We start from the raw sequence: 21,840 nt of genomic DNA, 5'->3' as shown, positions 1-21,840 counted from the left end.
TCTCTCTCCTTTAAACATTACATGTATGCTGGTTGACTTCTGGATCTCTATGTACTGGTTTTGTGGATAGCATCTACCAATCTACTACTCATCGCATATTAATGGGTACATACAGTAGATGTTGATGTTATTTGTTGTGTACCACTCACGATATTGGTAACTGCTCTTTATATACAGTGGGTACGGAAAGTATTCAGACCCCCTTAAATTTTTCACTTTGTTATATTGCAGCCATTTGCTAAAATCATTTAGGTTCATTCTTCTTCCTCATGAATGTACACAAAGCACCCCATACTGACAGAAAAAACACAGAATTGTTGACATTGTTGCAGATTTATTAAAAAAGAAAAACTGAAATATCATATGGTCCTAAGTATCCAGACCCTTTGCTGTGACACTCATATATTTAACTCAGGTGCTTTCCATTTCTTCTGATCATCCTTGAGATGGTTCTACACCTTCATTTGAGTCCAGCTGTGTTTGATTATACTGATTGGACTTGATTAGGAAAGCCACACACCTGTCTATATAAGACCTTCCAGATCACAATGCATGTCAGAGCAAATGAGAATCATGAGATCAAAGGAACTGCCTGAAGAGCTCAGAGACAGAATTGTGGCAAGGCACAGATCTGGCCAAGGTTACAAAAAGATTTCTGCTGCACTTAAGGTTCCTAAGAGCACAGTGGCCTCCATAATCCTCAAATGGAAGACGTTTGGGACGACCAGAACCCTTCCTAGAGCTGGCCGTCCGGCCAAACTGAGCTATCGGGGGAGAAGAGCCTTGGTGAGAGAGGTAAAGAAGAACCCAAAGATCACTGTGGCTGAGCTCCAGAGATGCAGTCAGGAGATGGGAGAAAGTTGTAGCAAGTCAACCATCACTGCAGCCCTCCACCAGTCGGGGCTTTATGGCAGAGTGGCCCGACGGAAGCCTCTCCTCAGTGTAAGACACATGAAAGCCTGCATGGAGTTTGCTAAAAAACACCTGAAGGACTCCAAGATGGTGAGAAATAAGATTCTCTGGTCTGATGAGACCAAAATAGAACTTTTTGGCCTTAATTCTAAGCGGTATGTGTGGAGAAAACCAGGCACTGCTCATCACCTGTCCAATACAGTCCCAACAGTGAAGCATGGTGGTGGCAGCATCATGCTGTGGGGGTGTTTTTCAGCTGCAGGGACAGGACGACTGGTTGCAATTGAGGGAAAGATGAATGCGGCCAAGTACAGGGATATCCTGGAGAAAAACCTTCTCCAGAGTGCTCTGGACCTCAGACTGGGCCGAAGGTTTACCTTCCAACAAGACAATGACCCTAAGCACACAGCTAAAATAACGAAGGAGTGGCTTCACAACAACTCCGTGACTGTTCTTGAATGGCCCAGCCAGAGCCCTGACTTAAACCCAATTGAGCATCTCTGGAGAGACCTAAAAATGGCTGTCCACCAACGTTTACCATCCAACCTGACAGACCTGGAGAGGATCTGCAAGGAGGAATGGCAGAGGATCCCCAAATCCAGGTGTGAAAGACTTGTTGCATCTTTCCCAAAAAGACTCCTGGCTGTATTAGATCAAAAGGGGGCTTCTACTAAATACTGAGCAAAGGGTCTGAATACTTAGGACCATGTGATATTTCAGTTTTTCTTTTTTAATAAATCTGCAACAATGTCCACAATTCTGTGTTTTTCTGTCAGTATGGGGTGCTATGTGTACATTCATGAGGAAGAAGAATGAACCTAAATGATTTTAGCAAATGGCTGCAATATAACAAAGAGTGAAAAATTTAAGGGGGTCTGAATACTTTCCGCACCCACTGTATTTGGTTCTCTACAGTTTCTATGTTGTATTTCTATGACTATTGGACTATTGCAGTATTATCAGACTGCCTTTGTGCCTGCCCTTTTGGGTGGTTGAGATTGCTTTATGTACAGTCTCTATATGTTCTGGCATGTCTTTCTGATTTTTTTTTTTTTAGGCACCGCTTTAGGACAGGTCAGAGAAAGATACCTATGCTAGGCAAATTGTAACCTGAAAATCAAAGGTCTCCCATCAGACAGGCTGCGCATCTGAGCACAATTTAATCCGGTTTTGTTGGAATGTACTTTTTTTAAAGTGTTTTTTTTTTTTTTATTCTTTAATTTAAAAAAAATTAAAAAAAAAAAAAAAAAAAAAAATATATATATATATATATATATATATATATATATATTATACATACATATAGAGGCTTTAAATAAACTAAATAAACTACACCACAGCAAAGCTTCAGTCAAGTTTGTGTCTTTTATCAGATCTTATACTGTAGATGTTTATAATCGGAAGTGCCTGCTTACTCCACCTTCCTGTTGAGTGACCCTACTGTAGCAGTCTGCCAGACTTACTGATACAGAGACAGTGTGTAGGATCCGCCTGCGCATGTATTGTCTGCTCTCGTTCTCTGTGTGGGTTGCTGAACTCTGCTGTGCTGTGTTCCAATCTTTTAACTCATGAAGTGCTTACAGAAACCTACAAATGCTGTAAATAGCTTGTAGGTCGATTGCGCAATGCCAGTTGATATATTTAGAAATGCATCCCATTTTTATTTATGTAATCAGTATAAATGTGTATGTGCATTCTTCTTTTATGATTTTTGTAATAAAAATAAGGAGCCTAAAAAATGAAAACCATGTCCATACACAATCAGATAATTGGGTAATGTAGGGTACAAATCTACTATAGTAATGAACCTGCAGGATTGTGAAAAGTCTTGGTTGTTATACAGTATCTCACAAAAGTGAGTACACCCCTCACATTTTTGTAAATATTCTATTATAACTTTTCATGTGACAACACTCAAGAAATGACACTTTGCTACAATGTAAAGTAGTGAGTGTACAGCTTGTATAATAGTGTAAATTTGCTCTCCCCTCAAAATAACTCAATACCCATTATTGTCTTAACCACTGGCAACAAAAGTGAGTACATCTCAAGTCAAAATGTCCAAATTGGGCCCAATTAGCCATTTTCTTTTCCCGGCGTCATGTGACTCTGTAGTGTTACAAGGTCTCAGGTATGAATGGGGAGCAGGTGTGTTAAATTTGGCGTTATCGCTCTCACACTCATACTGGTCACTGGAAGTTCAACATGGCACCTCATGGCAAAGAACTCTCTGAGGATCTGAAAAAAACAATTGTTGCACAAAGATGGCCTAGGCTATAAGAAGATTGCCAAGACCCTGAAACTGAGCTTCAGGACAGTGGCCAAGAACATACAGCGGTTTAACAGGCCAGGTTCCACTCAGAACAGGCCTCGCCATGGTCAGCCAAAGAAGTTGAGTGCACGGGCTCAACGTCCTATCCAGAGGTTGTCTTTGGGAAATAGACGTATGAGTGCTGCCAGCATTGCTGCAGAGGTGGAAGGGGTGGGGGTGTCAGCCTGTTAGTGCTCAGATCATACGCCGCACACTGCATCAAATTGGTCTGCGAAGGAAGCCTCTTCTATAGATGATGCACAAGAAAGCCTGCAAACAGTTTTATGAAGACAAGCAGACTAAGGACGTGGATTACTGGAACCAGGTCCTGTGGTCTGATGAGACCAAGATAAACTTTTTTGGTTCAGATGATGTCAAGCGTGTGTGGCGGCAACCAGGTGAGGAGTACAAAGACAAGCGTGTCTTGCCTACAGCTAAGCATGGTGGTGGGAGTGTCCTGGTCTGAGTGCTGCCGACACTGGGGAGCTACAGTTCATTGAGGGAACCATGAATGCCAACATGTACTGTGACATACTGAAGCAGAGCATGATCCCCTCCCTTCGGAGACTGGGTCGCAGGGCAGTATTTCAACAGAACGACCCCCAAACACACCTCCAAGACGACCACTGCCTTGCCAAAGAAATTGAGGGTAAAGGTGATTGACTGGCCAAGCATGATTTCATACCCAAAGCCTTTTTGAGCATCTGTGGGGCATGCTCACAACAGAAGGTAGAGAAGCACAAGGTCTCTAACATCCACCAGTTTCATGATGTCATCATGGAGGAGTGGAAGAGGGCTCCAGTGGTAACCTGTGAAGCTATGGTGAACTCCATGTCCAAGAGGGCGAGAATAGTGGTGGCCACACAAAATATTGACATTTTCACTTAGGGGTGTACTCACTTTTGTTGCGAGTGGTTTAAACATTAATGACTGTGTGTTATTATTTTGAGGGGACAGCAAATTTACACTGTTATACAAGGTGTACATTCACTACTTTACATTGTAGCAAACTGTCATTTCTTCAGTGTTGTCACATGAAAAGGTATACTAAAATATTTACAAAAATGTGAGGGGTGTACTCACTTTCGTGAGATACCCTAAAATCTCTGTGCCCGGCTTAGGCTTTTTAATTTCTCAATATGGTAAAGGGAATGGTTATTCCAGCATACAAATGCCCTGTTTAGACTTTAACCCAGTCTCCAGCAGTTCTAAAATTGGGGAAATGATAGACAAGCCTCGAGTCATGAAAGATCTCTCCAATATTCCATGCAAATCTGCGTTTTTTTTTTTTTTTTCATGTGTGTGTTTTTTTTTTTGTTTTTTTTTATTTGTTTTTAAGCATGTGTGAAGGAGGCCTGCTTGTCTCTGTGCAGAAAGAGGCAACATTCTCATGGACATATTTAAGCGTAAACCCATGTGAGGGCCATGTTTTGACTGCATGGGATTCCAAGGTATGCAGGCAGACTTATTCATGTCAATTGGGATGCAGCGTGGGCATGTGTGAATGAGGCCTAAATGCTCTGCAAGGGCCCAAGGAAAACAATTGTTTTTTTCAGCCCAGGTTCATGCTGATGCGGTGTGGAACACCACGTGTAATTCGCACAGGAATCGCAGCACATTCCTGTGCAAATTGCATGCGGTGTCTCTGGGGTGCAATTTGAGTCATGGGTTTGTATGGCTCAAAAAGCACTGCATTCGCACCAAACTCGTGCAGGACCCTTTTTTTGTCTGCGCCAGAATCGGATCGCATGGGACCCATGCAATCCGATTCTACGAATCTCACTGCGTTTTGTAAACCTATTTTGGAATGTTGTTAACTTAACATACACTCAGTACACAATGATTGTCGCCTTATAGCCAGTGGCATTATTTGTTCAGGAATATCCTGACAAGCTGGTTGTACACAAGTATCGATGGATCGATTTTGTGTATAATGAAGGTGCCCATATTTGCCCAATTTTATAACGCGTATAGCTGACTTAGGCTCGGTTTCCACTAACACGGCTACGAAGTCGTGCGACTTCGTAGCTAAAGTTGTTTGCGGCTTTCAGTGAGACTTGTCCCTCATTATAGAGGGAAGTCGCACTGAAGCCGGCTCAAAAGTAGTGCACAAACTACTTTAGAAGTCGCCGCAACTCAAGTCGCGGCAGTGGAAACGGGCCGAATTGAAATCAATGGCTTTTGACTTGCTGTGCGACTTGACATGTGTCAAGTCGCACAGCAAGTCGCACTAGTGGAAACCGAGCCTTAAGCAGATGGTGTTAACAAAGCCTCAGGGCTCATTCACAATGTGTGAGGACCTGGTTTATCCCGCGCTGGATAAATGCAAGTCACTGCTGGGACACATAGAAAACAAATGTTTTCCATGTGCCCTATTCACACTACAACGCTGGTGTGGAAAAATGTAGTGTGTGCTGGATGGCTCCATAAGTCATTGCACAGCAGAGATACGTGCAGGGACATGATTGAAGTGTTGCTGTATGACACTCCAAATAAAGTTGAAAGAAAAAGTAGTGATGCGCTGAAACCCCCATTCCACTTCTCCCATGCGGAGTCCACACCGCATGGTAAAATGCTGCTTTTTACAATGCATTGTGAAGTGAACATAGCCAGAAAAGCAGATGAACGACGTTGATGCACAGCTTCCCTAAATAAAACCAATGAGACAGATTTAAACGTAACATATATCCCAGGCAGAAAAGTGTGAAAAGACTCATTGGCATTAGACGTCTGATGGTACATAGGCATTTAATTTGACAGTCCCAGCTCTCCAGGGTCAACAGAAAAAAAAAGTAATTATTAGAATGCCGTGTCATATTTTCACCAAGGCTTCAAGTAATCTTGTCACAAAGAAATGTTGCAATTGTTAATCTTAACTTTTTTTTTTTTTTTTTTTTTTCAAAAATCAAAGCTTTAGGGGTGCACTCCTTTTAACTTGTTTTACTATTTAGCTAGTGCATCTCTGCCCTTGAACAAGCAGTTAGCTAATAAAGTTCCCCGTACACTCAATAAATATATGACTAAGTTTAGCAAGGAAATACAGGACACCCCAAAGGTAAAATCTACATTTTTTACAATAGTCCTAAGAACAAAATTAAAGGGAAATCCCAATAACAAGTCTAGGAAGTAAAAACAAAAGGTTTTAGTGCCGGTTCACACTTCCGCGTGTGCGGCGATCGCATGTAATATCGGAGCGCACTGCTCCTTCATTACATGCGATCGGATGTGCAGTGCGAATTCAGCCATACACTTTGTATGGCTGAATTCGCACTGCACCTGCACAAAAGTCGCACATGAGGCATTTTTTCAGCCGCATCAGGATCGGATCGCATAGTGGTTCACACTTGTGCGATCCGATCCTGTGCGAACTGCCAGATCGCACTGCGATATGCGATCAAACTGGGGGTGTAGTTAGCATTTCATTGACACCCCCAGCATATCGCATATGGCAGTGTGAACTGCCAGATGTGCGTTTGCGATGCGGAAACAGGCTGCGAATTCGCAGCCTTCCCGCATCGCACAAGTGTGACCCGGCACTTAGCGCTTACCCACAATAACACATCCAAAAATCAAATAAAATATTTTTAATTGCCATTTGTTTGTCCCAAAACAAAATGGGTACAGTACGACCATACTCCATTGTTGTACTGTTCCTCTGTGCTCACAAGCCCTATACCAGTGATGGCAAATCTTGGCACCCCAGATGTTTTGGAACTACATTTCCCATTATGCACAACTACACTGTAGAGTGCATGAGTATCATGGGAAATGTAGTTCCAAAACGTCTGGGGTGCCAAGGTTCGCCATCACTGCCCTATACCATAGTGCCAGTAAAGCCTTACCTTGCACTGATGAGGACTTATAAGCATGAAACTGTTGTATGTAAGTGGTATTGCTGGGTAAAATGTATACACATGCTATACACTAGCAGCTCTGAATGCATAAACGGCTAAAAGGGGGCAAAAATAACTGATTTAATTGACTGCCCACTTACCCAGAAAACGAAGGCTGATGTACTTGTTTTTGGGTTTGTGCTGGAAGTGAGGATGGGTAAATACCTTTTTCATATAAGAAGATAATGCTGTTTCATTAAATAAAATGGAAATCTTAACTGAGGTAATTTTATTGTAATCCATTTGTAACAAAATATATTTAAAAAAAAAATCTATTCAATAAAATAAAAAAGGTAACTTTTTAAAAGTAGCTTATTGATGTGAATAACTCGCATATATAGAGTATGTTGGGGAAAAAAGCCTTGAATGTGCCATTGTACAAATAATTTTCTGTAACATATTTTATCTTTTTTTTTTTTTTTTTTTTTTTGTCTCTGAATATTATGCATTAAAGACCATGTGGTTATCTTTTTATATGTGGGTGTACTCCTTCACTCCTTAGACAAGAAGGCCATTCTTGAACTAATGCACCAGTTAAAGGTCAATCTCCTAAGGTCTGTTTTTGCTTCTTCCCATAACAAAGACTTTTCTGTGCACTGCACAGTGTGTAGCCTTGTACAATGCATGACATTTCTTCGGAATGTCAATCATCTGTACACTGATACCTGTGTTTATTTGTATTTGATAAAGTAGTGTAGCTCTGCACATAGGCATACAATCGTGCCAGAATGACGTAATTCAGGCTTGGGCAGTCCCTTCCTTTTTAATGGATTTGTTTTACAGCTATGGACAAATCTGGCCTGTCCAAACGTTTGATAAGGATTGACCTTCTTTTCCATTCCAGCTGTTTTAGTACCCAGGTAGATGTGTCAAACACAAAAATCCACATGAGATCATAAACTGACCAATAATTAGCGGATCTAAAATGACCTCATCTTCCTTTCAGTTGTCAAGCGGTTGGAAACTTCATCTCCCTTTTTGTAAAGAACATAAAAAAAGTACACAATAGACTGTCTAATATAATGTCGCCTTCATGAAAATTAAAATCGACCTTTTTAAAATGTTTTTTAATTGATTTGTTACTGTTAATAAAACATTTACAAGAGTTCTTTATAAAAAGCAGAATGTTGTACAGCTAGAGTACGACAAAGTATTTTTTTTATATTACTTGGATCCAAGAATTCATTGCAGAATTGTGTTTTTTTGTTTTTAGGAAGTTGTGATCTGACACAGTTGTGATCTGATCTGACGACTTTGGCGCGACTTGCAGGGACTTCACATAATGGAAGTCTATGCAAGTCGCTCTCAGGTCGCCCCAAAGTAGTACAGGACCCTTTTTCTAAGTTGGAGCGACTTGTGTCGCTCCTATTAGAACGGGTCCTGTGCTAATCAATGGCGAGCGACCGAGCGCGACTTGTCAGGCTGACAAGTCGCGCTAGTCTGAATGGGGTCTTAGGGACTACATCTTGTTTCATTCTTTCATTATTATTGAAACAGTGATACTAAACAGTTTAATTTACATTGTCCCTTCTATTTCTATATATGGATGATGGCACTGTAATTGCTTTATTAAAAAAAACATCTAAGTACCTTTTTCTTAATCGATATACAGCTGTCAGGTGAACCCGGTCTTTCCCAGCCCGCCTGCAGGGGAACATAAGCAGGAGGAGCTTCTAGTCCTCTGCAGCTGGTCACATGTTCAAAATTAAAAAAAAAAATTCATATTACTAAACCGTTTAAAATTGTCATAAAAATATATATTTGAAATTAAATCTTTTATTATTGTTTGGCAATAACATGGTGTGGGCAGATTTTTGCCAGTGAAAGGCTGTGTCACGCCCCTTCAGCCTGTGTCCTTGAGGGAGATGAAGCCTTCATTAATCTACATGTAATATCCCACCCCCCATTGTGTTTAGCTGGTTAGTGCACATGAAGAAGGAGGGAGGGAGTGAGTTGTCATTTACCACTATGACTCTATAGTAGCATGAGCTGCTTAGATGTGATAGAGAGGACATTCTCCGCATAGAAACTCACTGAAAACTGAGTATGTGTAGAGTTGCCACCACAGCTGCAAAATCCCTAACTGAATTGTGGACATGAAAAAAAGGTGAAGCTAAAGAACAGCAGGATCAACCAGTTTTTTTGCAGAATACAGTAAACAAATCTCATAGTGACTGTATGAGTATGACCAGCATGTAATACAGCATTTGATAGTTTTTTTTTTTTATTACGTGGGTTTAGTAGCACTTCAAATATTGACTACTTCTCCTTTAAAGCTAAGGAGACTGGAAACTGCCCAGTCCACCCAAAATAGTTTTAATTCTATTTGGGTGGGTTGATCAGTTTGGCATGCTGTGACTGGGTTATACAAGGTTACAAATGCAAAGACAAAATTTGTACTGTTGCCCTTGTTCTGTAATGTTAGCTATTACTATTGTCCTCCAGTGTTTAACATTTGCTGGCAATATGCTTTTCAATTTTATGTGGGTATTTTAACTTCCTATGTGGCTGTCAGTATTCATATAATCTTGGAGCAGGCGGGTTAATGCATGTGCTGTGTCCTTGAGCAACCATGAACCATTTCCGCAGATATCAGAAGGTTACAATTGTCACAACCATTTAATTTAGCCACTTGCCTCCTGGGTTAGGTTTTAATTGTCTCTTTATTTGTTATTCCAAACTAGAAATCTTTGTTTTCACTCACAAGGTTTGCCTTGGGTACAAATTCCTTCCACGCTTTGTTTTAAAGGAGAGTGGAATATGCTTTGTGTTGTAATATGACAATTAACATCTGGAATTCTTCGTATTTGGGGTTTTCAATATAATTTTTTTCCCTACCCATTTACAGCAGGGGTCTTCAAACTATGGCCCTCCAGTTGTTCAGGAACTACAATTCCCATCATGTCTGTGAATGTTAGAGTTTTACAATGTTTCATGGGATGTGTAGTTCCGCAACAGCTGGAGGGCCGTAGTTTGAGGATCCCTGATTTACAGCAATACATCCTAATGCGTCTTCATTCATAGGTGCGGGATCTTTCTCATCAGTGCCATCACTGGTGCTTAGAAAGCAGCATCCTACGTACAGTGGTTGAACAAATGTATGGAAGCACTACATGATTTGCAGGTGTGAAAGTGATGACATGTTTCACGTTGAAAGCCGTGGCCTTGTTTATTGTTTTTCACAAATATAAACAATTAACCATAAGGCTTAGTTCACACTAGCCCGACTCCAAAGTCGTGTGAATTTCAGTGCAATTTTGTGTCCGACTTTGATACGACTTTAATGTGACTTTTTACACTCTCTGGCATTGAAGTTGTATCAAAGTTGTATCAAAGTCGGACCAAAGTAGTGCAGGAACCTTTTCTAAAGTCAGACAGACTTGTGTAGGATCAGTTAAGAGAGCTCTCAAAGGGAAATGTTGAATTTCACGTCATCCGACTTTGTGTCTCGCAAGTCTGGTCCTATGTTGCCTCAGTGTGAACCGAGCCCAACTCTTCTTAATCAATAAATACTCTAAAATTGTAAGCAAAATCAGTTGGGCGCTCTTCAAATATCCCTCTGGCGAATGGGGGGTACTGGGAATTTCTGGTATGTTCTGCGGGGGTTAGGTGACTTTAAATTACCTATCCTAGAGGACCCCCAGAAACCTCCAGAACACCCCCAACCATCTGACCTTTTCTGACCTATTACAAACCCCCTATTGAAATCAATCAATGAGGGACTTGAAACTCCTACCGCCACCATCCCATGAGGGACAGAGGGGCCTTAAAACAGGCTATTCCCCCTTTCCTCACATTCTTTTGCTTCTGCTGTGAGCCCCTGTCCACAAAATCTGTGAGGATGGAACTCTATAACTAAATAATTCACGAGTGAGCTGCAATTGGCAAACCACTAGTGACCGATATTAATGCTCAGAAGAGGAGAGAGTGGTGCAACACCCATAAATCATGGACTATCAGTTAATGGAAGACTGTAATTTGGTCCGATGAATCAAGCTTCACACTGTTCCCAACCACCAGAAGTATTTACGTGTGGCAAACACCGTCTCAAGTTTACGATCGGGACTGTCTTGTGCCAATGATAGGTGAAATCATGATTTGGACAGCCATATCTTGGTATTCTGCAGGCCCCATCATCCCCTTGAAAGGTACAGTTGCTGCCAGCGACGATGTACAAATTTTGGCCAACCATGTGCACCCCATGGGCAGACATTGTTTCCCAAAGACCGCACCATTTACCAAGCTGGATAAAGCTCCGATTCACACAGCTGGTGGTGTTGAATTGTGGTTTGATGATCATGCAAAGTCTTGCATCTTCCCTGGGCGCGGCAGTCACCAGACTTCAATATCATAGAGCCACTGTGGTAAATTTTGGGCTTATTTTCTGCCTCCAGTATCTCTGCGAGAACTTGAATGATTTTTGCCCCTGTACATGCTTTATTCTTCATACTAATTGGGTGCAGAAGGCTGATAACACCTTGAGGAAACCTCACTCAATTGCGGGAATACAGCCTATTTGGCCCAATACTGGATCTAGAGATTAGGCAGGCGAATAGCCGGATCAACAGGGAAAAGCTAATTGTACATAATGATTTTGAACTAATGTATAATATAAATTGTTGAATTCTTTCGTACAAAGCAAAGAAAGGGAGTTTGTAATTTTTTAGTGAAATTCCGTTTAATGATCCCTCTTTTTGCTGTTTCCTACTGCCATTTGGGCCCATCTTTTGTTCCTGAGTACATGTAGTAAGATGACTGAGTGACTGCATAGTTCATGGGGTTTTGATGAAGGTCTTTTTTTTTTATGTCTGAAGTGTTATGACAGCTTACTCTGACTTGTCCTGGGAGGGCAAGTCTGTTTCAGGAAGTATCAGACATTGTGTGGTGGCCACTGGAATAGGCGTTAAAGGGAAATTCTAAAAGGGGAACACTTTCACTTTTTGTTTGATTTCCTGTTTCTTACAGAAGGTAAAGGAAAATCTCCAACAAGACACCTATCCCTCAAAAAAAAAGAAAAAAAAAAAAGGTTTTATAGTTCCTATTTTTTTCAAAATGTAAAAACATTTTGGCTATGATACACTATAATAAACATTCTAATATACTTTTGTAGGTGAAAATTAAAAAAGTAGCTTATGTAGTATATAGCAATATATTTGGTTGATTATCTTATTGTAGTGGAGATCACTAAAGACTCACAGGTCAGTCGTTTCTTCTGGCAGTGGCATTTTAACCTGGCACCAACCCTCAGGTTGAGTGCCTTCATAATTACTGTGGCATTAGTTATGTTTTTTTTTTCTTCCTCCATCTTTTTGTGACATTATTTTTGTTTTTCAATAAATATAAAAAAAATAACACACTTCTTGTCCCTGGGTGGCTACACTCTCTTCCACTTTAATCTAGAAATGACACCATGGTTGCCACCAAAACGTCAATTTAAACATGGCTGCCTTTCTCCATTACCTTTGGGGATTTGGGAGATTAGAAGTTTACCAAAGAAAACATTGTTTTTACTTCTGGCTAATCTCACAGGAGATGACAAAGGCACTGCATTTCTGGCAAGATTTAATAGGTATCTGCTGAATTTGCTAAAAATGTATTTAGCCCAAAAAGTAATAAAACAAATGCAGCCAACAAATCAAAGTACTGGTCATCTGCAATATATTTAATATTTGTACTTGGGTGAGATTTTTTTAGCTACCTCCAAGGACATCTTTTTTAAGTTTTACCTCCAAAAGTGTGTATATATGTGTCTAGGTATATATATATGTGTGTGTGTGTATGTATGTGTATATATATATATGTATACATGTATACATACATACATACATACATACATACAATATTCTATTATATATATATATATATATATATATATATATATATATATATATATATATATATAATTTTTTTTTTTTTTTCTGATTTGAATAGAGTAGGAAATGGCTAAGATCCCTGTTTTTTGGTGGAGACTGACCTTCCTTTCTTGTCCAAAATGCAGTATAGGAGATGAGGGAAATCTTTTCGGAGTTACTTTACTAAAGGTAAATAGACATGTGCACTTTGCAGGTTCAGTTGGTCTTTTCAAGAGCTCTGCTAATTTCATCTTCCAGTCATGTACAAACACAAATGTTTTTTTTTTTTTTTTTCCTCCTTGCATGTATGTGATTGGGTATTATTTTCAAAATAAAACTTCAACTTATTTATTAAGCTCTGGCACAACGTCACTTGCAAATTGCAGTCTATTTGCCTTTAGTAAAGAATAGGGTATGGGGTGTGTGTACGACCTTCTTACTGAACAACAGCAATTACTGATTTCTTATTGCTTCAGATTTTGAATACCATGTTCTGGAAAACATTTAATGCCTATGTTTGTAAAACATTAGCATTTTTCAAATGAGGGAATCGCAAACCTGCAGGATTAGGCAAATTGTGGTTTTCCAGAGGATGTTCTGTGCCTGACATGACATACATTTATGTGTAGTTTCATGATGCCTGAAAAGCAGCAGTTAACCATTTTTATACTAGCTTATTAAATGTTTCAAAGTGTAGTCTCCTGTAGCAACTAATCTGCATTTGCCATCTCCTATATTATTTTCTCAGGTTAACTATAGTATTACATAGGTCACTCAATTCAACCTTAACCACTTAATCCCCGGAAGATTTTACCCCCTTCCTGACCAGGGGGTTTTTTGCGATTTTTTTTTTTTTTTTCTTTTTTTTTTTTTTTTTTTTACTGCGTGACTTTAACGGACAATTGTGCGGTCGTGCGACGCTGTACCTAAACGAATTTGATGTCCTTTTTTTCCCACAAACAGAGCTTTCTTTTGGTGGTATTTGATCACCTGTGCGATTTTTTTTTTTTTTTTTTTTTTTTTTTTTTTTTTTGATCATGTGCTATAAACAAAAAAAGAGCGTAATTTTTGCAAAAATAACAATATTTTTCCCTTTTTTTTTTTTTTATATGAAATTCCCCCCAAAAAAATGTAAAAATCTAAATTTTTTAAAATTTTCGGCCAAATTGTTTTATGCTACATATGTTTGGTAAAAAAAATTGCAAAACGCGTATTTTGATTGGTTTGCGCAAAAGTTATCGCGTTTACTAACAAAGGGAAAGATTTTTGTCATTTTTGGTGTTTTTTTTTTTTAACGAGTAATGGCGGCGATCTGCGATTTTTTTTTTTTTTTTTTTTTTTGCGGTACTGCGACATTGCGGCGGACAGATCGGACCCTTGACTGACATTTTTGACACTTTTGGGGGTACCAGTGACATTACTGCAGTAATCAGTGCTATATATATATATGCACTGTTACTGCAAAAATGACACTGGCAGGGAAGGGGTTAAGTGTGTCCTAGGGGCGTGATTCTAACTGTAGTGGGACATGGCTATTGGTGTAAAAACAAAGATCAACGGTTCTACATAGTAGAACCGTCTGATCTCCATTTTTACACAGGGGAGAATGACAGGCGGCTTGTTTATATAAGCCGCTCTGCCTTTCTCCCGCTGTACCGACGATCGGCGAGTGACCGGCGGACATCGGGTCCGCCGGTCACACGCCCGCACTCCTCCCTGAACGAGCCGAGGCGGGTGCGCGCCTCAGCGGGCACGCGCTCGCCCGCTATTGGCTCTAATACCAGTGACTGGCGAGCGACGTAGACCTACGTCACTCTGCCTGGCCGGGGCTGACTGCCGCAGTAAATATACTGTGCGCAGTCGGCAACCGGTTAAACTCAAACTCCAGGAATGACTTGTATTGCATACTTACATTGGTTCAGCTAGGCAAAATGTAAATGCATATCGCATCCCTGATGGGTCGCTGGGGAAGCTGAAAATCACTGTAGTAGTCAGTGATACTGTAGTGTTAGCTGCAATCTTCTGGGTCCTGCTAGAGTTCTGTGCATGCAGCTTCCTCTCTGCACATTGACCAGGGGGGGGGGGGGCCGGGGGCTGCTCACTCAGCACTACCACCATTTATAGAACACCCCCCCCCCCCAACAAATACTGCAACAAATACACTGCGTCTGCGGTCCTTTAATGTTGGCAATTTCTTTGTGCTTCTTCAAAAGAGCTTGAACAGCACTTCTTGAAACCCCAGTCTGCTTTGAAATCTTTGCCTGGGAGAGACCTTGCTGATGCAGTATAACTAGTCTTGTTGCTGTGTTCAGTCCGGTAATTGTGTATGGTGTATGTCTGTGACATGAAGCTGTCTTCCACAACCTCACCTTAGTAGCAGAGTGTGGTTGTTCCTCACCCAGTTTAATCCTCCTACAGTTTTTTTTTCCTCAGTTAATGACCGTGTTTCAATCTGCATATGAAATTGATGATCATAGCACCTGCTTGCTATAATTGGTTAATCATCTAACTCTAATCCTACAAAATCCCTGACTTTAAGCAAGTGTGCAAGTATAAGAATTAATGCTCTTTTGAAGCCTAAGGGTAGGTAGGGTTCTGTTTTCTTACTTTGCATTTTGTAAATTGATAAAAATAAAGAATTAAATATATTTTTGAAAGCTTTAGTACTTAACCGCGTTTCTTCATACCAGACTAAAACTTGTACACAGAACTGTACATGCATACCTACGTACAGTGGGGAAAATCATTTTTTGATCCTCTGAAGAGTTTGTAGGTTTGCCCACTTAAAAAGAAATGCAGGGTCTATAATTAGTACTATAGGTGTATTTTAAATGATAGAGACAGAATATCAACCAAAAATCAAGAAAAAAACACATGATACAAATGTTATAAATTCAATTGCAGTTCAGTAAGTAAAATATTTGATCCCAAGCAAAACATGACTTAATATTTGGTGGCGAAACCCTTGTTGGCAAGCACAGAGGTAAGACGTTTCTTGTAGTTGGTTACCAGGTTTGCACACATCTCCGGAGGGATTTTAATCCACTCTTCTTTACAGATCTTCTCTAAATCCTTAAGGTTTCTTGGCTGTTGCTTAAGTTTCAGCTTCCCTGTGGGATTAAGGTCTGAAGACTGCCTAGGCTACTCCATGACCTTAATGTGCTGCTTCTTAAACCACTCCTTTGTTGCCTGTGCCATATGTTTTGGGTCATTGTCATGCTGGAGGACCCATCCACGACCCATCGTCTGTGTTCTGCATGAGGGAAGAAGGTTCTTATCTAAGATTTTACAATACATGGCGCTGTCTGTTGGTCCCTCAATGTGGCAAAGCCGGTGTGTACCTTTTTACCAAAGAAACAGCCCCAAAGCATAATGTTTCCACCTCCTGTGCTTGACTGAAGGGATGGTGGTGTTAGGATTATAGTCAGCATTTTTCTTCCTCCAAACACGTCAATTCCAGTTAATGCCAAAGAGCTAAATTTTGGTCCCATCTGATCACAGCACTTTCCCCCAATCCTTCTCTAAAACCATTTAGATGTTTATTGGCAAACTTCAGATAAGCCTGTACATGTGCCTTCTTGAGGAGGGGGACCTTGCAGGTGCTGCAGGATTTCAATCTATGGCGGCTTATTGAGTTACCAATGGTTGGTTTGGTAACTGTGATCCCAACTGCCTTGAGATCATTTACAAGCTCCTCCTGTGTAGTTCTGGGCTGATCCCTCCCTTTTCTCATGATCATCCTTACCCCATCAGGCGAAATCTTGCATGAAGCTACAGACCGAGGGCGTTTTGGTTATTTTGTATTTCTTCCATTTGTGAATAATCACTCCAACAGTTGTCTCCTTCTCACCAAGTTTTCCTGCTGATGGTCCTGTAGCCCATTCCAGCCTTGTGCAGGTCTACCATCTTGTCTCTGACATCCTTTGACAGCTCTTTGGTCTTGTCCATGATAGTGAGGTTTGAATGGAAGAAAGATTCTGTGGAGAGATGTCTTTTATACACATAACGAGATGTCGTTCGGAGCACCTTCTTAAATTGACGACAAGACTAATCTGTGTACCATATGATCACATTTTATAGCCAGTCTGCAGGAGCAAGAATTATGTGGTTGGTAGGAGATTAAATACTTGTTATAAATGCAGGTCAGTGATTCTAATATTTGTATTGTGTTTTTTCTGGATTTTTGGTTGAGATTATGTCTCTATCATTTAAAATACACCTATGATAAAAAATGATAGACCCTTCGTTTCTTTGTAGGTGGGCAAACATACAAAATCTGCAGGGGACCAAATAATTATTTTTCCCACTGTACATACTTTGGTCTAGGCTGGACGAATTCCTGGAGTTCAGCTTTAACAGTATGCATGGCCCCAAGCCAACCAGCTGACTGCTGACAGAGGAAAGTAGCAATTGACCAGCTCTCTAAGGCCGTGCTAACCACCTTCTCCCAACCCCCCGTCTTTCGTCTCTGCACTGAATGCACAAATTTATAGAAAGCTTGCAATAAACACTCTGCTGAGTTTGTTTGATGAGGGTAGTAGATCTTGACTATATAATCCAGCCATTTTCAAGCAGGGTTCAGTGGACCCCTAGGGTTGCTAGGGGTTCCTTGAGCTGTGGGCAACTGACCTCCTATCTAATGGTGCCTGCATATATCTTGGTCCAGTGCCACTTGGCAGACATTTGTTTTCAACTGACTCCCCCAATAAATCTTAGCAGGGGTTCCCTGAGACCTAAAAAAGTATTTCAATTTCCTCTGGGGTAAAATGGTTGAGAAAGGCTGATATAATTGACTGCCCTTCAAAATCTGTGTTCCAGTATTAAAGGCAGATTTATATTTTTAAATACCAAACATGTCATACCTGCTGTATGCAGTGATTTTACACATAGCAGTCCCAATCCTCTTCTTCTCGGGTCCCCCGCCAGTGCTCATGGCCCCTCTGTCCTGCTGAGTGCCCCCATAGCAAGCCGCTTGCTATGGGAGAGCCCGAGCAGACTCACTCTCGAGGTGCTGCTTTGTATGTCTATTCACACGAGGAGCTCCTCCCCGCATCTGCTCTCTTTATTGGCACACTGTCTGTGATTGACAGCAGTGGGAGCTAATCGCTGTCTCAGCCAATGAGGAGGAAGAGACTCGGTTGAGGCACGGTTCTTGTGCATATTGCTGAATCAAGATGGGGATCAGGTAAGTAGCGTGTGGGGGGGGGGGGGGGGGGGTTGCTGCGCACAGGTTTTTTTATTAAATGTATGCATAGAATACATGAATGTAAAAAAAACCTTGAGACTTTACAACCACTTTAGGGCTTCTGGTTATGTGCTCTTCAGCTAGAGCATATGGTGACTGATGCTGTCAAATTCTACAGCTTCTTCAGAGTTCCTGCACAATCTAGGATAAGAGCATTCCGATATGATGTTACCTCCTTCTTTGGCTAATTTGGGTTCATTAGTCTAATCTGTGATATGGAAATGTGTTCTAACAGGCTTCAAGCCAAAAATACATCCATACATATCACTAGATGATACAGGATTTATTAAGAAGTGCTAACTGTGGGAGTGTTTATTTTGTAAATGGAGTTAAATGCCAGTATTCTCTAAACCAGGGCTCGACAAACCCCAGGTCACATTGGCGACTAGAATTGGCCACCTGGCGCCTGGGTTGCATTGCAGGTGTCGTCTTGTTCCTGTGCGATTTCCCCCCCACACCCCTCGTGGGTGCACGGACTAAGATGCCACGCAGACTGGTAATTGAGGCCGCGGCTTTGCGGCCTTCTGGAGTGAGACGCTTCCATCGGGAAACAGTTGCCCTCTTGTAGTGGCCGGGGGTGTGACAAGTCGTCACTAACGGCGCTGAGTGTTTCGCCTATAGAGGAGAGCGGGGTTCTAGTCGTCTTTATGTGTAAATTTAGGATCGGTTATTTTTGTCATTGAAAATAAAGCTTTGTTGTTAAAAAAAAAAAAAAAAAAAAAAACTGGCTGCTAACTTTTTTAGCTGGCTCCTTGATTTCATGCACATTTGTCAAGCCCTGCTTTAAACAGATTATACATTTTAATTCACCAACTCAAATGTTTTGGTCCTCTACTGGAGCATCCAAACATACTTATGATAATTTTGTATAATGCTGATAACTGATTTATATTGTTAGTCTTTCATAAAGACTAACAATATAAAAAGTTCAAAAAGTTTTCCTGCACTTCTATGTTTTTGCTGAAAACGGTGATAGCGGGAGGAGTAATTGGTCATGTCAGAGAGTGTCATGTGACTAGTCTGTCTGGCAAGCCGGCTGACCTTACAGTTTAGTATAAAGCTGGCCATACACTAGCCGAAAAATCGTTCGAACACATTTTCGAAAAACAAAAAATTGGCCGGGAGAGCAGACGATCCTGCCATCATGTAATGACCGAATTTCGAACGATAAATCGTTCAATGGACGTTTTTTGTTCAGTTTGTCACATATGCCTAGTGCAAACAGTTCGGCCGAGAAACACATTTACCTTTCAATTTATCGTTCATTCTGCAGAACTTTCCAAACTGTTCCTTCGATTTTTCGGCTCTGAAAAGTTAAAAACAATTTTTGATTTTTGCCCATTAACTGGATGAAAAATGAACGATCGGACCAAATGACAGATTTTCAAACTATTTTTCGGCTAGTGTATGCCCAGCATATAAGGGTTGTAACTCTGTGGTGAAGATGACTGCGAAACTTATAAAAAAAAAACGTATATAAAAAAAAAAGTGCGAAAACTTTTTGAAGAACCCTCGTGTGTGTATGTGTGTATATATATATATATATATATATATATATAGATAGATAGATAGATAGATAGATAGATAGATAGATAGATACATACATACATTATAGACCAGGAATATTTTTAGGCCTTTTGTAAAGTAGATTTTTCTTTTTTTTGTGCTGAAAACAGGTGCTCTGGCATGCGCCTGTCATGACTGACTGACCATCCTTGCATTAATCTGTCTTCTCCACCAGTGACCGTGACCTGTGGGTCATTACCAGTAATACTAGTTCAAAGCCATTAGTCCATATTGTCCATAGAAGACGCTGATAGCTCAGTAGTAGCACTGTGGGAAACCAACATGGAAGAACAGGAGGGTTGTATAAATGCTGGGAATATGAACTATGTGCTGTTACCACAAGGCACCAAATAAACCATTACTGTGATAAAAGGTTAAGGACATAATCACACCACATCTGTTGGCTGCATTACTCAACACAACACAATGACAAGCTAAAACAAAGGATTTTGGCCTCTGCTGTCAGAAAAACAAATCAATGCATAAGAAAACCCGTTAACGTATGTCAACTCAAGTGTGGTTAATGCACACCAAACAGCACATGATGTGAATCCAGCCTAGCTAAATCCTCCAACTAAAATCTCAGCCTCATTTTAAACTGTTTACCTGTAAGAAAGGTTTTTCTGTATATTTACCCAAAATCCTTTGCTCTTCCACAGGTGTCCCTGGCTAACGAGAGAGATCTCTCCAGCCATTCCAGTCTACAATGGACTCGTGTTCCTGTTTGTCCTGGCAAATTTCAGCATGGCAACCTTTATGGATCCTGGTATCTTCCCAAGAGGTAAGCCTTTTACTTTCTTCTTGTGACTTGGCAAAAAAAAAAGTGGTTAATCATTTTGGTGATGGACTGACCTTATACAGAGCCCTCCTAAGTTTGTGATTTCCATTCTGCGTATCAGGACTATGAAATATGGAATCCTATAGTATAACTGTTAAATATTTATCTGTTGCGATTGCAGCAGCTGATTCCCATCTGCTGTATAGGCAGACTCTCAGCAGAATTAACATCACTGGGAGACCTCGAGCTGAACCCATCGCTGGCTCCATGCAATCAATATTAATAAGACGACAAGGCCGCATGATTACCAGAGCTGGGCAGGACACTGGCATTTATTCCACAGAAAAAGAACAATTTTGACAAATTGACCTTAAATAGCATATGCACCTTTTTTTTTTTTTTTTTCTTTTTTTGTATTCATCATTAACCCTTTGTTGCAGTATAACAGAAGCAAGTAGAGGACTTAAGCTTATGCAAGCTTGTGCACTTTACATACTTGTTAAAGCATTATGGCCCTTTTTCACTGCAAGTACCGGCTCGGCTCTACTCGGTCCTGCTTGGCCCGGTTTGCTTTTCCGCTGCTGGTACCGCATGGTACGGTGTTGGAACGGTTCGGTACGGTATGATTTGCTTTTCCACTAAAGTAGTACTAAAGTTAAGTGGGTGGGATAACAACGGGGTGGGTGGGATTCTCTGACCAATCAGTGGCTAGTAGTGACTGCATGCAAAGGATTGTGGGATATGGTACCGGGTATGGTACCTCTTGGAACCACAATCGAGGTGGTACTGTTTTTGAGAGCCGTACCGTTCGGTTCCATGCAGTGGAAAAGCGCCGCCGTACCGAACTGCTCCTACACCGTACCATGCGGTACCAGCAGTGGAAAAGCACAAAAGCGAGTCGAACCGTTCGGTTCCATGCAGTGGAAAAGCGCCATTAGTGTAGCCACAATTACAAATATGAAAATCAGCACAGGGGACATAACTCTGTTATTATGGTTTGTCCCATGTGTTGATTTTACTTGGTTCATAAGACGTCTTGCCCCCTATTTCCGCTGTAATCTTTCGTTATATTGGTGGTTAACATTGCTAAGGTGCTGTCAGAAGTGCTCATCAAATGAGCTTGACTATACCTACCCTTTTCCTGCTGATTGTAAATTCACTAAAGCCATACTACAGCTTCTATGAATGAAACAGGATCCTCTGAATGGAGGAAGTAAAGCTATCAATCATCTGTCCAGCCCCCATTCCCAGATCCTGTTAATCATAGAAGCTGTGGTACTTCT

General features: G+C 40.8%; 1 protein-coding gene across 2 annotated transcripts in view; it reads left to right on the top strand.

The window, feature by feature from the left end:
* ZDHHC8 (zDHHC palmitoyltransferase 8) overlaps positions 1-21,840 on the top strand; it is a 201,679-nt gene that overhangs the window by 106,792 nt on the left and 73,047 nt on the right. For both annotated transcript variants that reach the window (XM_082259074.1, XM_082259073.1), the window contains exon 2: positions 20,439-20,560. In XM_082259074.1, the coding sequence (XP_082115200.1) occupies positions 20,439-20,560 (122 nt within the window). The remainder of the gene's footprint in view (positions 1-20,438; positions 20,561-21,840) is intronic.

Source organism: Pelophylax lessonae (assembly GCF_965119305.1).
Source record: "Pelophylax lessonae genome assembly, chromosome: 1".
In the NCBI taxonomy this organism is placed as follows: Eukaryota; Metazoa; Chordata; class Amphibia; order Anura; family Ranidae; genus Pelophylax; species Pelophylax lessonae.
This window is presented reverse-complemented; position numbering and strand designations above follow the sequence as displayed.